This window comes from Bombina bombina, chromosome 5 (assembly GCF_027579735.1).
Source record: "Bombina bombina isolate aBomBom1 chromosome 5, aBomBom1.pri, whole genome shotgun sequence".
Taxonomy (NCBI): domain Eukaryota; kingdom Metazoa; phylum Chordata; class Amphibia; order Anura; family Bombinatoridae; genus Bombina; species Bombina bombina.
Window position 1 is genome coordinate 458,095,199 of NC_069503.1, and position 20,019 is coordinate 458,115,217.

The 20,019-nt window shown below is 37.4% G+C and overlaps 1 protein-coding gene across 1 annotated transcript in view; it reads right to left on the reverse strand.

The window, feature by feature from the left end:
• TNS3 (tensin 3) overlaps positions 1 to 20,019 on the reverse strand; it is a 588,043-nt gene that overhangs the window by 79,848 nt on the left and 488,176 nt on the right. Inside the window, exons 20-21 of the mRNA XM_053714333.1 lie at positions 9,309 to 9,432; positions 9,128 to 9,208 (exon numbers count right to left, since the gene is read on the reverse strand). Coding sequence (XP_053570308.1) covers positions 9,128 to 9,208; positions 9,309 to 9,432 — 205 coding nt within the window. The remainder of the gene's footprint in view (positions 1 to 9,127; positions 9,209 to 9,308; positions 9,433 to 20,019) is intronic.

Sequence of the window (20,019 nt, forward strand, 5' to 3'; positions counted from 1 at the left end):
AGCAGAATACGTGAAACCCAAAAGACCAATAAACAAAAATACATTTTGCAAGCTGTTAAAAAAAAACAAAAAAACTCCAGACAACATTAATGAAGTGAAAAAAGGAGACAAACCTACCAAATGATGCAGACATGGCAGTGGGACATTCGGCAAATGAAAGCAGAAAGAGAGGGGGGAAAAAAACTCCAGCAACAAGACAAAAATCCTGTGCACAGCAAATCCGTTTGTTTCCCTCAACAGCCACTCAGGCTAGGGAGCTCCTACTGCTTCCCATCTTACAAGGGTCTCATTTCCTCCACCCCCTTAGACACTGTGAAATAAACATTCTAAGAGAGGGATAATATAAGCAGTCATTAGAAGGGCAAGGGTAAAGCCGTCTACGTTCTAAATGGTTGTACAGTTTTACAGAGACTGGAGTGGTTTTCTCCATGCAGCTGGAAAAGAATTCAGTGATTGTCTACTTTAGTCTCTTTGCTGTCACTGCCAGATTTCCCCCCCCCCTGCATTCATTCTCAGCTAAAACTCCGCCTCATTTTTCCGTCTCAGAATTCATCTACTCCGTTTCCAGCTCTCATACACACACACACAAACACACACACACACACACAAATGCACACACACACACACACACAAAGGCACACACACACACACAAATACAAAGACACACACACATACAAACACAAAGTCACATACAAATACAAAGACACCCACACAAACACACACAAATAAACACACAAACACAAATACATACACCCACACAACGACACATACAGACACACATACAAATACATACCCATAATGCCTTTTTTAACCTAAAAAGAAGAGATGTAATCTAGACTCATATTATGTTTAAAAAAAATATTCTTGTTACTATTTATGCATTTTGGTTTTTTCAATTACCTAAAATGTTTAAAAAATGTAGGGATTTCAGCTAACTCACTCAAAACAAAAATACAGCTTTAAAGGGACATTATACACTCATTTTTTCTTTGCATAAATGTTTTGTAGATCTATTTATATAGCCCATAAAGTTGTTGTTGTTTTTTTTTTTTTAATGTATAGTTTTCTTTATTCTTAAATAACATTGTTCTGATTTTCAGACTCCTAACCAAGCCCCAAAGTTTTAGGAGAATACCAACAGATACCTTCTGCAGCTTGCTCCTGTTTGTGTAAAGGGTCTTTTCATATGCAAAAGAAGGGGGAGGGGGGGAGTGTCTTATTTCCCACTTGCAGTGGGCTTTCCAGTTACCTTTTCAACAGAGTTAAACTGAGAGCTTCTACGTAAGTTTTTAAACCGTTTTATACTAGATTTTTATATCAGTATCTGTGCATATTATTCTTTATAGCAGTGTCTATTACATGCAGTTATATGAAAATGAGTGTATACTGTCCCTTTAAGAAATTGTACATATCCAGGAAAATGTCAGGTGTTGACTGACGGTTCATTTCCTCTAAAAATTGTTCATTTGTCAACTATAGAGAAGTAGAACAACAAAATAGGATATGCTCAGGAAATGAGCTACTATTCAATGTGGATCTGACATGAAAAAAAGAGAGAGAAAAAAAGAGAAAAAAATATTTACCATTCAATTTAACAGTGAAAAGATATTCTTTAAATATTTGTTTTTCTATTTTTATTATTTTAGTTTATGTTTGGAACGCGACATTTAACACACTATTTTAGAACCAAATTCCAATCATATTAGTAGATTCATTTAGATGTATTTATTCTGGCACAGGGTGCCATATTGATTTAATCAATAGGGACTTGTGTTTGTATTCAAAATTGTAGGCAGCTCTCCAATTAAATTATTTTAACTAATAGCAATCCATTTATGTAGAGACCAGAGCTTCTGTTTGGATTGTAAGGGCATTTAAATTGCTGTCCAATAGGAAGCACCAAAGAGAAACATTGCTGTCTCTACTGTCCCCAAGGAATACACATATCAATATTGATTCCTCTACAACGGCTTAATAGTAATAACTGTTCTGTGTTTGGGATGAAAAAAAAATGCTATTAAAAACAAAATCATTAATGAGGTTCGTCTATTTAGGTTTAAAGTGATGATAAATCCAATTGTTTAACAAACGCTAGGCTTTACCATAACTAAAAATAAACTCTAGTTTCTGTCATCAATTACTAAAAAAAACGGGTGCTAAACTCACCCTTTCTGTGCCGATGTATATCGCTAAAATCAGCGCATCCGTCCACCCAAGTCACAGCACTCTTCTTCAATGAGCTGCCGTTTCCACCTCTAAACTTACTGTATATCCGTGCATGTCAACTGGCATCCTTGCAAAGCTAAAAGGTGGAAAAGTCACCTTATTGGCAAAGGAGCGCTGTGCCGTGACGCTTAATTTAGCGATATACTTCAGAACAGAAAGGGTGAGTTTAGTAATTGATGACAGAAACTAGAGTTTATTTTTAGTGATGGCAAATCCTAGCGTTTGTTAATTACTTGGATTTACCATCACTTTAATCTACAATAGTATTATTTATAGAGTTTTGAGAACCACTATAACAGAAGCCCAAAAAATATTCTGAGTTTGTAAATAGGCAGTGAAAAGTCAGAAGGGAAAAGATTTTTTTTAGAAGCCATGTCTCAGAGGATTTGCCAAGCCCTGGCTTAATTTATTCAGTAAACTTTTCTTAATTGTGAAATATGGGTAAAAAGCTGTTATTTGAATTAGTTTGTGTCTTCAAAATAATCTTTATGGTTTCTTGCCACATCTAAATTGTGAAGGATAAGCTCATTATATTTCAGAATAGGACATTCTTTTTCACAAATGTTCGTAAATGTTACCTTTTTAATTAGAAGTATTCTAATTTGTGCAAAAGCTTATTAAGTTTACTGATATTAATATGTATAATTTCTATAGTTTACTTAATAAAAATGCTTTTAAAATAAATGTCCCCCTGGTTAGTAACTTTTGAATGCACTGACAAACATATTTTTCCTGATATTAAAGAGATTTAAATTCTGTAACTAAATTCGCTAACAAAATAAAGGCCTATTACTTTACATAACGTAAACGAAATTATCTTACCTAAAAATCTAACTTCCAGCACATTTGACATGTTGGAAAATATATACCCAGAAGAACTACAAAGATATTAAAAGCGTATGTGTTTTTAGTATTTACCAAATGTGATATTCTGCATTGCCAGGATGGAACAAGAATAATTTTCTTTTCCACTTCTTAAACTCTGAGAAAGCAATGCTATCAAAAGGAAAAACTGGAGACCATAAAGTACGTATATAATAATATAATAAACATGGAGTCTTTGAAAGTTAATTTTGGGTTCTCGCTACTGGTACAATATTTTGGACTTATTCATGTAGTATTTTATTTAATAAACTCAATGGGGCCGATTTACCATTGCCCGAATCGGCCCCAATGTAGCTGTTTCTGCGTGAGCCTTCAGGCTCGCCGGAAAGAGGAGTTAAGAAGCAGATGTCTTAAGACCGCTGCCTCTTAACTCATACACCTCCTCTGAGGCTGAGGTCTGCAATCCGCCCAATCGTATACGATTGGGTTCATTGACACCTCCTGCTAGCGGCCAATTGGCCGTGAACCTGCAGGGGGTGGCATTGCACAAGCTGTTCACCAGAACTGCTTGTGCAATGTGAAATGCCAATAGCGTATGCTCACGACATTCAGCGATGTCCGCCAGACATTGATAAATCAGCCCTAATGACTCAACAGTTGTAAAAACTTCTCCCAGTAACCATTTTGTATATTTTCTAGTATCTTTTGATGGAATGCGCATAGCTGAAACAGTTTGAATAATGTTTGCCACCTGCAGGGCCGGTGCTACAATAGAGGCAGACTAGTCAACTGCATTAGGACTCCCCTTCAGGAGTGCAAAATATGTAAACTGCCTAACTTGGGCTTCATAGTAGGGGCCATATGTAGCGGCATAATGGCGAGAATAGGATGGGACTCACCTGAAACATAGGAAGGCAGGGAGTGTAAGTCAACCAGAACAACTGGAAGCATCTAGCGGAAATATCTCACTGCACATTTCTTGCGCTCTCTGGAAAACTTTAGTAGCCTTCATAAAAGTTAGTGGAGCCAGTAACAGCAGTGGGACCAGTCTGCAGCCACAGCCTAATAAGTATTACTGGGGATGAAGGGCACTTGGCACTATCTTCTCCTGCATGATGTCTGATGATGACAGAGGCCTCATCATCAATGTATAGGCACCCATCATTATACAGAGAATGTTCTGTTTTTTAGTGTATGAACCTTCAACATCATTATACGGAGCGGCATAGATGTTATTGGTGCAGAATGTTCAGTTTATTAATGTATAAATGTTCATTATCACTATACAGTTAAACCTGTCCAAAATAAATGTGAGTTATACTGGTCCCCTGGCCAAAACTTGCCAGTACTACACCCCCACAAGTTAATGTGATTTATTGTAGCCAGGGGTGGAACTACCATTGGTGCAACAGGTGCAGTGGCACCAGGGCCCAAGTGCTGGAGGGGGCCCATAACAGCCTGCCTATACAACAGGAGTGTGCAGAATATGTGCACAATCCTAATGCAGGGGAGCCTTTTATTAGTGCAGTTTGCAGGTCTATCCTCAAAATCATTATATAGAACAGCATGTATATTATTACTATTGTTTACTACTGAGTCACCTATGGGGGGCCCAACATTTTTTTTACACCAGGGCCCTTTGTTAGGTCTGCTACTGATTGTAGCGCTTGAAAAATGTATAGTTGTGGGAAAATGTATCAAGATATATTCACAGCTTCTGAGAACTTCCAGTTCAGGCATGCAAGGGTGAGTCTGCAACCAAAAATCTAAGCAGAAGTCTCTGTTACTTATCCTAGGTGGCAGAGATAAATCCCCTCAAACTTACTCTTTTGAGGTGATTGACAGGCCCTGCTCTTACACAATTGTTTGCCCAAGAACAACAGAACTGGTTTACAAAATGTGACTTTGCCTGTGTAGCCAAAAATCCTAGCACCGGCCCTGGCCACCTGTCCAATGGTATATTTGCTACTCTTTCCATCAGGCACATTTATATACATTAACAGTATTGCATTGCTGGAATCTTAATAAGAAAATCATAATCTTACATAAGGAAGACCTAAAAATTATGCAAATCCCCCAAACGGTTAATCACTAGGAACGTTTCACACATATTGTTAGGAAATAAAGTACTTGCAAACTCTCTAAGCAGGTCACACAACTACTGCTAGTTCTGCTGCACTATAGAGGAGTGAATGAAATGGGTAAGTCAGAAAGAGTTAAGGGGCCATTATAGTAGAAAACATGCATTCTCTTATCTGTTAGAGCATGTCATTTTAAGACTATTGACCTGCAGCACTGTGTGTTTAACCCCTTCAATGGGGTTAAACACACAGTAGAATCTGTTTGTGACTCGCGGTGCACTGCTGATCAATCAGCATTGCTGGTCGTAAGACTCAGATGCACAACCAGTGCTGCTAATTGAACCAGCGGCATTTTCTGCTCGGGACCAGGAGTGCACCGCAAGTCCCGAGCTGTATTTGTACTTTGTGTTTAACCCTATTGCAAGAGTTACACACATAGTGCTGCAAGGTCGATAGTCTTAAAATGACATGCTCTAACAGATTGGAGCATGTAATTTTTAAATTCTAATGGCCCTTTAAATAGTCAGCGTGCTGAACAATTTGATTCCCCTTAAAGGAATAGTATACCCTTTCAGATTTTTATACAAAATGTTGAGTTATGCGTAATGAAAAAACTTTACATTATAATCTCATGATTTATTTTAGTCCCTTTTTTTTATGTAATTTAGTTCTGAATATTTTCAGAACTTAAAATGCACCCTGCTCAGGGTTAGCCTTGCTACATATTTTTTTCCTAATTGGCTTTAACTGCACAACAATGTACTCTATACCAGTGATTTTTAACCTTTTTTTTGCCGTGGCACACTTTTTTACATTAAAAAATCCTGTGGCACACCACCATCCCAAAATTTAAAAAAAATCACACATTGTAGCCTAATACAGCATATATATATATATATATATATACACATACACACACATACTGTATGTATTGTGCTGTTATGCCATGCCTCCTACAAACTACTCCTTCACTGGGAGTAAAAAACAAGCAAAGTTTAAAAAATATGTCACACTGTTGTCAGTCTGCCGTGGCACACCTGAGGATCTCTCACAGCACACTAGTGTGCCACGGGACACACTGGTTGAAAAACACTGCTCTATACTAACTTTCTAACCATGGTTAGCCTTGTTTTTCTCAGACTCAAGCCTGGATTGGCTCCTCCAAATAAGGCAAATGGTGAGTGGAGTTTTACTATTGAAAAACAATAGCAGAAAAAAAAAAGATCTAAAAAATGCTTAGACTTGGCTGATCTATTACTGTATAGCAACACAACATAAATATCTTGTACAGTACTTATAAGGTGTTTCAAATATAAGGAAACGTGCAGACATCACCTTAGTGCAAGTAAAAAGTGTAAGGTTTATTGCAGACAGTATATAACCATCATATTCAATTCTATGTCATACCAACTTGTTAGATCTGATGCGTTTCCTGTGCCACCAGACGCGCTTCTTCAGAGATACAAGGTGTTTACTGTCCCTTTAATTAGTTTTAATGCACATTAAATAAAGTAGAATTGCATATCCAGCATATGCATAATATAAACACAATGCAATAACACCTTTTAAGCTCTGTCTCCTGTATCATATGAAAGCCATCAGCCAATCACAGGCTCATATACGTATATACTGTGAACTTTTGCACACGCTCAGTAGAAGCTCAGAAAATGTGCATACTTTGGTAAAGGAAGACAAAACAATTTTATATTATTTTTTTAAATATCATGCTCTGCCTGAATCATGAAAACTTAATTTTTAATTACTTATACCAGCTGCAGAGTATTAAAGGTATGAGGAATGGACAGAGTCTACAGGAAAAGCATACAGCTTTTCTTATCTCTCTATATGCACAAAGGCCAATACTTAGGTAGTGAAATCGTCATCATGGGTGGTTGTTTCATTGGCCAAAACCAGCTATCTGATTTGCCAGAATAAAAGTAAAGTATTGATTTCCAATACATTTAATACTATGTAGCTGATATACAAGTCATTGAGAACACTTGAAAATTTGTATTATTTAAACATATAGATAATTCCTTTATTGCCCATTACCTAGGTTTGAATAATCAACACTGTTATATTAATGTATTTTTCTCTGCAGACTGCCCCTTACCTCGGTGATATTTACAAACTTTTAGCAAATTAGTGCTGGTTCCTGCATAACTACACAGTGTGCACAATGGTATCTAAATGGCACACATGAACTAGCCCTGTCTGGCCATGAAAAGCTAATAAAATGCACTGAGATAAGAGGCCTCCTGAAGGAGCTTAGAAACAGGCAGAGATTTAAAGGTTATAAAGTTAGTTGCGCAAAGCTGGGGAATGGGCAGTAAAGGCGTTATCTATCTTTTTAAACAATACAAATAATCAAGTAGTATGCCCCTTTAAGGGAAAATGTCTTGCATTGTGTCCCTTTAAGTAAGAAGCTTTATTCTTAGTTAAACAATGAACACTCAGCTAGTAAGAATACAGTCCATTCAAATAGTAACATGAGATTTTGTACTCAATGCCATAAGTGTTTGCAAGTCATTTTAATGTAATTTTTATTGAATGAACTTTAACAAAGCTCACATTCATGCTGATAAAGCTGTGTATTTTCTGTGTAAACCTCTTTGTAATTTAAGATTACAGTTACAATATGCACTTTATATGCTCCCACCGTGACCTCTCTCACTAAAGACGAATGAGAAAATATATGATGTGTAATTAGCAATTATGGAACAAAAACATTAATACCCATCAAGATATTCAGTTTTTGGTAAGATATTTTATTTACTTAAAATCCGTGTAAAATGGCAATGATGAGTTGCGAACAAAAAGAGTTGCTTTTATATAGTTAGTAACTGAACCCGTAGGCTATATAACAAACATTGTATGAACAATTAGTTTAGAAAGATTTATATCATTGTGCAAGGACCACACACCTACATGTATACACACTAACATTAGACAGAACACGAATGAGAACAAGCTGCAGGTCTAAACTTTAGCTGTCAACTGCAAGGAAGAGACAGGTGGGTGGGTACTCTGTGTGCTGCAATTATGGAGAGGCAGTGCGCAACTACTGGCAAATACGTTCTGGCATTTCTTCTTCTAACCAAAGGACCAGATATAACAAGGCTTAAAGGGACATGAAACCCAACATTTTTCTTTAAGGATTCATATAGAGAAAACAATTTTAAACAACATTCTAATTTACTTCTATTGTCTAATTTACTCCATTCTTTAGATATCCTTTGTTGAAGAAATAGCAATGCACATGGGTGAGCCAATCACACAAGGCATCTATGGGTAGCCACCAATCAGAAGCTACCAAGCCTATTTAGAAATGCTTTTAAACAAAGGATACCAAGTGAATGAAGCAACTTAGATAATAGAAGTAAATTAGAAAAGTGTTTAAAATTGCATGCTCTTTCTAAATCGTGAAAGAAAAAAATTGAGTTTCATGCCCCTTTAAAATGATGGTAAATTTACATAGATGAGATTACTTTTTAAATATGATATGATTGTTACATATATAGATGCCAAAATAATTGCCCAATTTGAATTATTTTTATTAAAATTTATTTTAATCCTGCTCCGTTACCTGCGCTTCGGACACCATACTGTGAAACTTTCATTACTTTCAATTTGACTGGCATATGGTTCATCCAAAGGGGCTGCACCATACAACCCGATATATATATATTTTGTATTCATGATTCTATCTGAATCATTAAATCTTAACTTTGACTTTAGTGTCCTTTTAAACATTTAAAGGGACAATAAACACAAAGTTCTACATAAAAACAATCACTATTTATACATAATAAAATATATTTTTGAATCAAAAAATGCCTGAAAATCTGTGTGAGAAGAAAACGACTTGTTCCACAAGCCTAAAAGCAAAAATGTTTATTTTTCAGCATGGGAACATCCTTTATTAAAAAGAAAAAATATATACCGTTATATGTTAACACAACACTCAAAAAACATAGTAGCTTTTAATTGCTTACCAGGCCTTGATCTGTACATATCTGTAGGTTTACAGATCTGGTGCCCGGCCTCAATTATTCCAGAAAAGTTTGGTGTTTTTACTATAAATAAATAAATATATATATAAAATGTTACACAATGAAGAAGAAAAACTAAGACATGGATTTTTTTGTCAGACTGGCAAGTAAATTTTATACTTACCATATGGTGTTTCTGGTGAAACTGGAAATGCTGGTGTAGGTGGGACAACTTCATTCACATTTTTTGAAGGAGTGAATATACTGTCTACTTCATCAAAGTCCCCTTGAAAACTACGATAACCACCCTAAAAGAAAAGGTACATGAAGAAATTGCTGACAAGAAACATAATATATTTTTGGTGTATTTCTAAACAAACAAATAAATAGATAAAAACATAAATTATGCTTACCTGATCATTTTCTTTTCTTCAGATGGAAAGAGTCCACAGCTGCATTCATTACTTTTGGGAAATAAGAACCTGGCCACCAGGAGGAGGCAAAAACATCCCAGCCAAAGGCTTAAATACTCCTCCAACTCCCCTCATCCCCCAGTCATTCTGCAGAGGAACAAGGAACAGTAGAAGGAATATCAGGTGAAAAGGTGCCAGAAGAATAAAAATACAGACGCCCTACATAAAAAAATACGGGTGGGGAGCTGTGGACTCTTTCCTTCTGAAGAAAAGAAAATTATCAGGTAAGCATAATTTATCCTTTTCTTCATAAATGGAGAGAGTCCACAGCTGCATTCATTACTTTTGGGAAAACAATACCCAAGCTATAGAGGACACTGAATGCAAAGACGGGAGGGTACAAGAGGCGGCCCATTCTGAGGGCACCAGGCCTAAAACCACTACCCAACAAAACCCTGCTTCGTCCAAAGCCGAGAACATTGAGAGGAAAAAGCCCCAAGGACACTGGCCCACAGATCGTCCGGAGCCTAGCTAGAGACTGTAAAATCAGACCCACTGAGCCAACAGTCCTCCAGGAGACAATCCCCAATCACACACCCCTTACTAGCAAAGTGAACACCAGTCCTACACTCCCAAAGGGACAGGGCAAGAAAAAAAATCAAAGGAAATCGAAAATGACACCACAAATTCCGTAAAGGAAGACTCCTACAACGAGCCCAGCTCATAAAGACCCAATGGGTCTAACAAATAAGGGGAGGTAATGCCCAGACCAATATACATGAGGTCTAGGACCGGGCATCTGAACAGCACCAAAACGACAAATGAAGACTTTATCCTCAAGTCGTCAGCACTGAGATACTGAAGTATTCAACACAAATAGGTGTAGCAGACCCTGACGATGTAAACACCCGAGACAAGAACACGCAGCCATTATCAGAGAGAGAAAACTTTACTAAGAAGTAAAATGCGGCAAAACAAGATATTGGATTGTAAAAACTCCAAGACAGAGGAGACCCTCTAGTAGAACCTCAACTAGGCCTATTACACCCCTGAGGAACAACATCTCAGGACCTACTCCCAGCCAGGCCAGCCCAAGCGTCAGTAGGTCCAAAAACAGGGGAACAGAAGAACCCCGGCAACCGCTCACAAAAAGTGGAAAAAAATGTCTTCAGCCATTCCACCGAGGTCTTGAACCCCCCCCCCCCCCCGAAACTCCATAAGACAGTCGACATTGCCGAAGACCCAGAAGAATCTAGCAAGGCCCATCTCGACGTGGAGCCAGCAAGACTCCAAATAGAACAGAACAACCCCGAGAGCATGCCTCTCTCAAAATAGGTTAGACCATCTGCTCCATCCCCTGAATCTAGGAAAAGTCCTAAACAAGGTCTCCATAAGAAAAAGGGGGCCATTAGAGGCAGAGCGCCTGCCCACGAGGCCCAAGGCCACAGGCTGAATAAGAGAGCAGTCTTCAACACATATGAACCTGGAAGGAATCCCCTGAAAACTTAGCGCACAGAAGGGTGCATTAACTGCAGCGGTTACCCTATAACCCCTCGCCTGCAGAACTGCGAAGCCATCAGGTTACTTCAGCAAACAGTCCAAGGGAAACCATTCATTGAGCGTAGGCAAAGTCAATGAATAGGGACACACAGGAAATCTGGCCAATCGTGACCAGATCTACTAGCCAGACCAAAGGTCATAGCTCAAATTCCCGGAACAGGAAAACCCTGAACCTGCCCTAGATCTTGCAAGACCGGTTAATGGTGCTCTAGACAAGGATATTTGTAAGACATGTATTATGAAGAACACATAGCCACAGCTTGATTGGAATCCTTGACCTTCAGCTTTCAAGGAAGCATAGATTCCCACTAAGTTATTTTGAGACACCATCAACTGGATCCCCAAGGAAAAACGCTGAGCAAAAGCCTCAGCAACCGGAAAATCCAGGGCGATGACAGGTTTGAGCCCCCCAATTGTGTAAAACAAACACAATCCCGGAAATTGAAACACCCTGTCTGACATAGAAAACAGACCCACATGGCAATATTAATGTAATATACAGGAGAACGAGAACACCTTGCATGTCCTGAACCAAGGAAGAGACCACCCCTTGCCAAAGTCCAACGCTCCAAAGGAGCTAAGGCATCTCAAACCAAGACACTAAAGTCCATAGGCATTTGACTGCCACAAGACGACCAAAGCAAGGGAATACCACGAGGAGAAGGTCACTCGATCAAAAGCTAGTCTCCCCCTCACCATACGAGACAAAGGAGTACCACCAAGGATGCGGATCATCCCCAGATCTGGGAAAATCCCAAGCAGAGTCCAAAATAACTCTCTCAAAGGGAAATTCAGGGCCCCAAAGGAGATCTAACTCACGTGGAGGAACGGACAAAATCCAAAGGGTATCAAGAAGAGAACAATCCTCTCCCGAAAGAAAACCCAGGGCCCCCTAAGGAGACCTAACCCACCTGGGGATCTCACCAACCAGAGAACCACGGAAGGAACACGTCCCACAGGACAATTCCTAGGGCTTCCGAAGGCCAAACCGTTTGGCCTTCGGAAGCCCTAGGAATAAAAAGGAGCTACACCTCCAATCCCCACTTGTGGAAGAAAACTCTAGGTCCAGAGAGAATCGGAAGCAAACGGAGTGACGCAGCGGAACGCCGCTGACCCAGTCAACCAACTTGAAGGCTCATAAAGACTGAAACAATCCTTCCAGCCTCACGGACCCACGAGTCCTCATTAGAATGCTTAGCTGAAACTTGTAAAAGAAACACAAATAATAAAGTAAGCACTCTGGGCCTCGACCGGACCAGCCAGACCGAACAGGCGCCACGTATCTTAACAGGCCACGAGACAGAAGATCTGAAATCAAGCAGGACCAGCCTGCAACAGGGCCATAACTTTCAAGCTGCCTAAAGTCTCCCTCAGAGGGGAAGAGGATAACAGACAAACATAGGACTAACATAATCAAATCAAAAGTCATCCTAACCGGATAAAAGAAAATATAAAGCAGCCCATAGGCAAACGTGCAAGAAGAGAACAGGCATACCCGCAGGACCAGCCAAATGGAACCCTGATCTTCCAACAAAAACTGGGAAGGATCTCAACAACCGACAATCAGGAGATTACGCCATCCCCACATGTCTAATGAGGTGAACCATTTGAAGCAGAATACTGCGGATTCCCGTATCCGTTAAGGATAGGATCCTCTAATAACTCAAAAACGTGTCTGAGTAAAACGCGAAGGCGCGCTATTCTGTAACGAAAGGCACAACACTCAGGGACAGCTACACCCACAGGGAACTGTATAGCGCCACCCAAGGCCAGGAGACCCAGGACAATCGGGCACAAACGCAAATAAACGTCTGGGCTTTGCAGATGCATAATCATCAAAAATATATGTAAGCGAAAATGAGCAGCAACCTCCGGGGGAACAAGCCGCCCTGCAAGGAGGGATAAACATAATCTGAGTTACCCGGGTTGTGTAGTTGTAGGGAGTGGTAGGGAACTCGCCTCTCGAAAGACAGAACCCCCCAGAGGCGGATGGCTCAGCGGACCCTTGATTCCCCGAGCCCAAGGAACAAGGCGCTCCAATACGGCATATCGAACATAACTGATTGACCTGTGTCAACGGGGCCAATTCGCATTCTTCACAAGTTGAAGAATCTGAAAATTGAACAGTCTCAGCATCAGAATCCTCCATAACTGGATAGAGAATATATTAATATGGCCTAAAGAAAAATCTAAACGGCACCCAACACTCACAATGGTTGGGGCACTCACCACCTCCTAGAACCAGACACTAGCAAATTGTAACCCAAATTTTTCAGTCGCCACATGGTCAGGAATGCGGAAATGGAAGACCAGAACGTAAACACGTCCAGTCACAAGGTGAACCGTACAGTCCAAAAAAAGCGTGCCCAACCATAAGGTTGCATCACTTCCAAAGGTCCCTATGTTCTAGCCAAGAGCCCAGATAACACTACACATAAGCAGATTGAATCACATAAACAAACATGATAAAAAAAAAACCCTGTTCAATAATCCCCCTCGGGAGATATTAACCCTCGATTCTGAGACCCAAAGGAGCCTCACTGAGGATCGTACCTTACAGGAAACAATTAAGATACAGTACATTCATGAAGTAACATGAAACGATCTTACCGGAAACTACGCCGTGGAACAGGAACACGGCCCTTCAAGTGTGACGGATAGTAGCATCGCCTCTGCCATGGACGTGAGAGAAGAAAGCAGGCAGCGGAGCGAAGTTCGACAACGCCGATTGCTTGTGGAGCTGTTAATATGCGTTGGGATGGTTTCGCAGGAAGACTCTTCCTGCATCTCCGGACTCTAACTTTCATCCAGGCTCTCACTGAGAGGCCGACAGGATTACTTAAAACTCTCATCCCATGTCGAAGAGTACTACCCTCCATAAGAGACAAAACAAACTTCTGACACTTCTCTGCCAACCTCCTGGGACGAAAGGCAAAGAATAACTGGGGGATGAGGGGAGTGGGATGAGTATTTAAGCCTTTGGCTGGGGTCAAAAATTGGGGATAGAAATCTCCAAAAAAATGTACACTTGGTTAGCACTCTAATTCCCTAATCTGGAATTTTTAACTGAGTTACAAGATTGCGGTTCATATGGATTGAATTTAAAACATAACTTTTATTAAACTATGTATTAAAATAAATGGAATGGACAATACATTTAAAAACCCAGGAATGATTCAACTAATAAAGGAATTCTGGACAGAGTTGTAATTAACCATGTAAATGGCTGCTATAATGTAAATAGCACTTATAAATAACTAGACTGGGATTTCAACCGATTCTATGCGTTATCAAGTTCTAATACTAGTGGGAGTAACCCACAAGATCGTTAAAACATTCATACATACAGTAAGTATTCTTAAGACAATAGCAGGCTGTGTAGTGTGGTGGTTATGGTATCATGTGGTATACCATATACTTTAATATGGGGTTCTGTGTAATATTAATGCTCATTCAAAATTATCCCCAAATGGGTACACTGAGCTAAATATTGGTTGACCCCAGTACTGATATTAATGTCTCAATTGTATAAACTTTATAACTGATAACTTGATTCAGTGAGCTGATAGTAGACCCTGAGTTAATGAATTGTTAAACACCTTTATATGGGTGTCATCAGTCTACTAGTGGCTACCGTTAAAAATATTCAAGAATCTGGCTGATATCCAAATTGCTATAGTGTATTTATGGTTCTTTAAGTCTCTGAATTATTCCAAGTTCTGGTAGACCATTAAGTATTCACTGCAGCTCTTATAGCACAACAAGTGGATTGCTGATATGCCTTATTTGTGGAACTAGAGATGGTAAATCCCTATTCATCTGATATATGAATAATAAATAAATATGCTTAAATGTGGATGCCCAAAAATATACATAGGCATGACGACACGCAAATTGCGAACCCGCCTACAAGAACATCTTCGTAATATAAAGAACGCGGCGAAAGACCTACATGACAAGAAAAATCTTACGTCAGTGGCCTATCATTTTCTAAAGTACCATAAAGGGAAAAACACCTCACTCACCTGTGCAGGAATTCAAAAGATCAGTTTGGGTATAAGAGGAGGGGATTTATCTAAAAATCTTCTACAACATGAAAGTAGATGGATTTTTTTAATGAACTCAGTTCAACCAGAAGGACTGAATGAACACACAATAATTACTTTACATACCTATAAGTAAACAAACATTCTTACTAAAATAAATACAAGCATACCAAACCATTATGATCTTTGTTGAAATATATGGAACTATTGGGATGAGTATGTAACTACATCTTGGTTATACTAGATACATCTACAACTTGAAATTAATATTACAAATATTTTGTTACAAACAAATTAAATTTGTCACCTATAATAATTTATACTAGATACATCTCCAACTAGATATTACTATTACATAAAATCCGTTACCAACAAATTAAATTCATTATTTATAATAATTTAAAAAATCTTTTATAATGACCAGTAAAATTTGTTATTTTATATTTTTTTAAAAAAGGCACTCTTAATTATTACATTTTTCAACAGAACCACTAGTATGTAAACACTATCACAACAATAACAATTGTGCACTTCTAATCGATTCTTGTAAGAAAATCCTTCTCCCCATGTCTCACAATAATCTTTACAAAATTTTTTTTTGTAAAAAATCAATTTGTGTTTAGAATCAACACTATTACTCACAATGAATTAAAAACTCATTTGAATTAACTAAGGTTGATACGTTTATAACACTATAACACATATTATTCAGAGTAGACTCCTTTCTTTTAAGAAAAGTTAAATTCACCCTAAGATAACACATCGTATTTACCCTTTAAGCACTATATAAGTACATTGGTCACAAGTTTAAAAATTACACTCCTTATTACACATTATAAGGCTGTCAAATATATTGTTACCATAATGTATAGTAATATATGTATCTACAATGTTATTCAGTAGATTGAATTGAGGTGTTCAAATTATTTTTCTTTAATATTTTAAACCATATCATATGTATATTAATGCACAATAATAATTAAATATATGTTAAAATAATATTACATCGTGTGTATATACATTAGTGCATCCTTCTAGTATGATACATAATTCCATTTTCCTAAAAAATGTATCCAAAGTCAAAAGATAAATCAATTATTCTAGATATTGATAATTGTGATTATGCTAAATAATCAGTGTAATGATTGGACCTTTTATTATGAATACTATATAAATACACCAATTTACACCATTACAAAGATGGTCTTTTACATAAATAGGTATATTTGTATACATACCGATGTATCCAATATTCAAATTCCAACAGTAAACTAATGCTCTCCAAAGTAAATGTAACAGGCATGATCACGCATCCTCCGCTAACGTGGGTAAAGGTAAACATACACACCCCCATTCAGGATTTGCTAAAAATTCATGACAAGCTAAAGAAAGGCGGAGTCAGTGGGTTGAAATACCCGCCAAGTTTTCACCTCCATAAAACCCTTTGAGAAAGCCGAATTGCTCGGCGAAACATGTCAGGGGAGGTTGGGAGTAAAATGGGCTCCTTATAGTGTTATATTAGTTTTAATTTTCAGGAAATCTTTGATTATGTTATTTAAATGGTGACTTATTTGTAATAACTAAATGCAGCGGTATACCGGTGGCTCACTTAGTCTTTGCAGTTAATACTTAACTAACAAGCCAGACTTAATGGCTTTAATTTAACAAACATTACGGCGAGTAACGCTGCGAAGACACATTGAAATAAGATATTATTGTGGGAGACTGATTTAAACCACAGACAATCAGTTTTCAAGGTGGTTAAATTATTACTATTACTGTTGGTAGTCACTGACATTGTATCATTGTTTGTGTCAGTTTTCTATTAGCGATGAACTAACTCCCAAAAAAGAAAAAACTTAGTATCCTTATTGACACGCTGTCATTGAGATACTCCAAGCAACTAAGTGGTTACGAACTCAAAACTTTTTGCTTTGGCTTTGTTAATCTAATTTATGGCTGAAGTACACTTATTTGCAGCAAAACAACGGAGCTGCAGTGGGTGACTTTGATAATACTGAATTAACAAGTCACATTTATTGACCTATATAAATCATTTTATATCTTACTGTAGGCTCCTTATAAAAGATACATCCATATTACCAATATTAGAGACCTACTTAGACGATATGATCGTATAATAGGTCAATAATCATGGCCTAAGTTTACTTCTATTATATTCAGCTGCTTAGTTTACAAAGGAGCTATATATATCAGATGAATAGGGATTTACCATCTCTAGTTCCACAAATAAGGCATATCAGCAATCCACTTGTTGTGCTATAAGAGCTGCAGTGAATACTTAATGGTCTACCAGAACTTGGAATAATTCAGAGACTTAAAGAACCATAAATACACTATAGCAATTTGGATATCAGCCAGATTCTTGAATATTTTTAACGGTAGCCACTAGTAGACTGATGACACCCATATAAAGGTGTTTAACAATTCATTAACTCAGGGTCTACTATCAGCTCACTGAATCAAGTTATCAGTTATAAAGTTTATACAATTGAGACATTAATATCAGTACTGGGGTCAACCAATATTTAGCTCAGTGTACCCATTTGGGGATAATTTTGAATGAGCATTAATATTACACAGAACCCCATATTAAAGTATATGGTATACCACATGATACCATAACCACCACACTACACAGCCTGATATTGTCTTAAGAATACTTACTGTATGTATGAATGTTTTAACGATCTTGTGGGTTACTCCCACTAGTATTAGAACTTGATAACGCATAGAATCGGTTGAAATCCCAGTCTAGTTATTTATAAGTGCTATTTACATTATAGCAGCCATTTACATGGTTAATTACAACACTGTCCAGAATTCCTTTATTAGTTGAATCATTCCTGGGTTTTTAAATGTATTGTCCATTCCATTTATTTTAATACATAGTTTAATAAAAGTTATGTTTTAAATTCAATCCATATGAACCGCAATCTTGTAACTCAGTTAAAAATTCCAGATTAGGGAATTAGAGTGCTAACCAAGTGTACATTTTTTTGGAGATTTCTATCCCCAATTTTTGTTCCAAGTTTACCAGTACACAGCACCTAACAATGATACTATAGACATAAGTGGGATAGAAGATTTTTTCATCTTCCCCCAAATATAATTGCTATATAAAAGTATCAATAACTATATTCCTTATGTACAATCAGTGGTGCCATTGGGCCCTCCTTTGTTCTATTATCTTTGGCTGGGGTGTCTTTGCCTCCTCCTGGTGGCCAGGTTCTTATTTCCCAAAAGTAATGAATGCAGCTGTGGACTCTTTCCATTTATGAAGAAAACAAATGCTTTGCTATATATCTGATATTGCAGACACAGAAAGAATGTTTAAAGGGACATGATACCCAAAGGCTGAATCCCTTTAAAGTGAACAGTTATGCCGCATCACTTTCATGTGCTTTAGCATAAGAGCATCATGTCTTTTAACCATTAGTCACATATAGTAAATACTGCAATGCTCAAAACATCAAAATAATTATACCCACATATTAAAGAACACCATTTAAATAATTATTTTATGAAAAAAAGTTCAAATATGTTTATTTTGATTTTGAAACCAAAGTTAATGTTTACATACAAATAGTCGTGTGACAGAAAATCATGGGTGGATACGGGCAACTTCTGCTGAACTACTAGTAAAAAAAATGTAAATGATTAAAATATGTTTTCTAAAAAAATTATATTGCTATGCATTTTAAAAAGCTGTCTTAGAGATGTAAAAAATAAGAACTACTCAGATGTGTAACTAGCACTGCTGACTGGATCATCGTCAGTTTCTGCTCTGAACAGCAGTGCTCTGTGGGTATCGAGAGGTACTTCTACCATGTGTTTAACCCTTTTGTGAGTCGTGTAGGGTTGATAGTTTGAAGATTACATGCTCTAACAAATAAACAATGTATTTTTTTTTACTATTATGGCCCTTTAAGTAACTTTCAGTATAGGTTGGGATTCAACTGGGAAAAAAATAAAATAACTAAATAAAAGATAAAGGATCAATTTGTAAACAATTTAATAATTTCTAGGATAGGTAAAATAGAGAAATAAATTACAGTAGACTGTCCATTTAAAGAAACCTAGTTTAGTTTAGCAGACAAATATTTTCCCTTCCGTGTAAAAATAAAATAAATCTTCAGCTCATATTATTAATAAAATGTAGACTGTAAGTGGTGTAGTGCTTACATTTGGATTATGAAACGTTTTTGGGATTCAATGATTCTTTAACAAGTTACAAATTAAGTTTAAATGGGTATTCTTATGGTTATGTTGCAATTGGTTATGCAGTTTTATTACACAATTTAAACTAATCTGTACATTGGTTTAAAAATAACATTTTACTCAAGAAAGTATAAAGATTCACAAAATGATTAAGTATTATATAGCATAGATTTTTCAATTAAAACAAAACAATGGAAAAACTCATACTAGTTTATTGTATAACTTCTGGCAAAGCTGTGTTCTTACATCACTGCTGGCAGGAGATTAGTGCAAAAGCGAAACAAAGGCTACGAACTCTCTCATAGAAAACTACAGATGGGTGGGTTGCAGTGCTTTATTATATCCTGTTGATATGTCAATAAACCAAGAGTGGATAACATGGGGAAAACATAGATTCACATGGGCTTGCCAAATACTGGATGCCATGGAGCCATAGCACCAAGTAATAGTGCTGACTCCAGATGTTTTGCATTGGACGTATATTTGCATACATAGTAGTCTGTTTTGTTCCTGGCTGCCACCATTATTAAAGGAGAATAATGCAAAAATGTAAGTTTCATGATTCAGTAAGAGCAAGCAATTGTAAACAACTTTCCAGTTTACTTCTATTATCTAATTTGTTTTGTACTCTAGG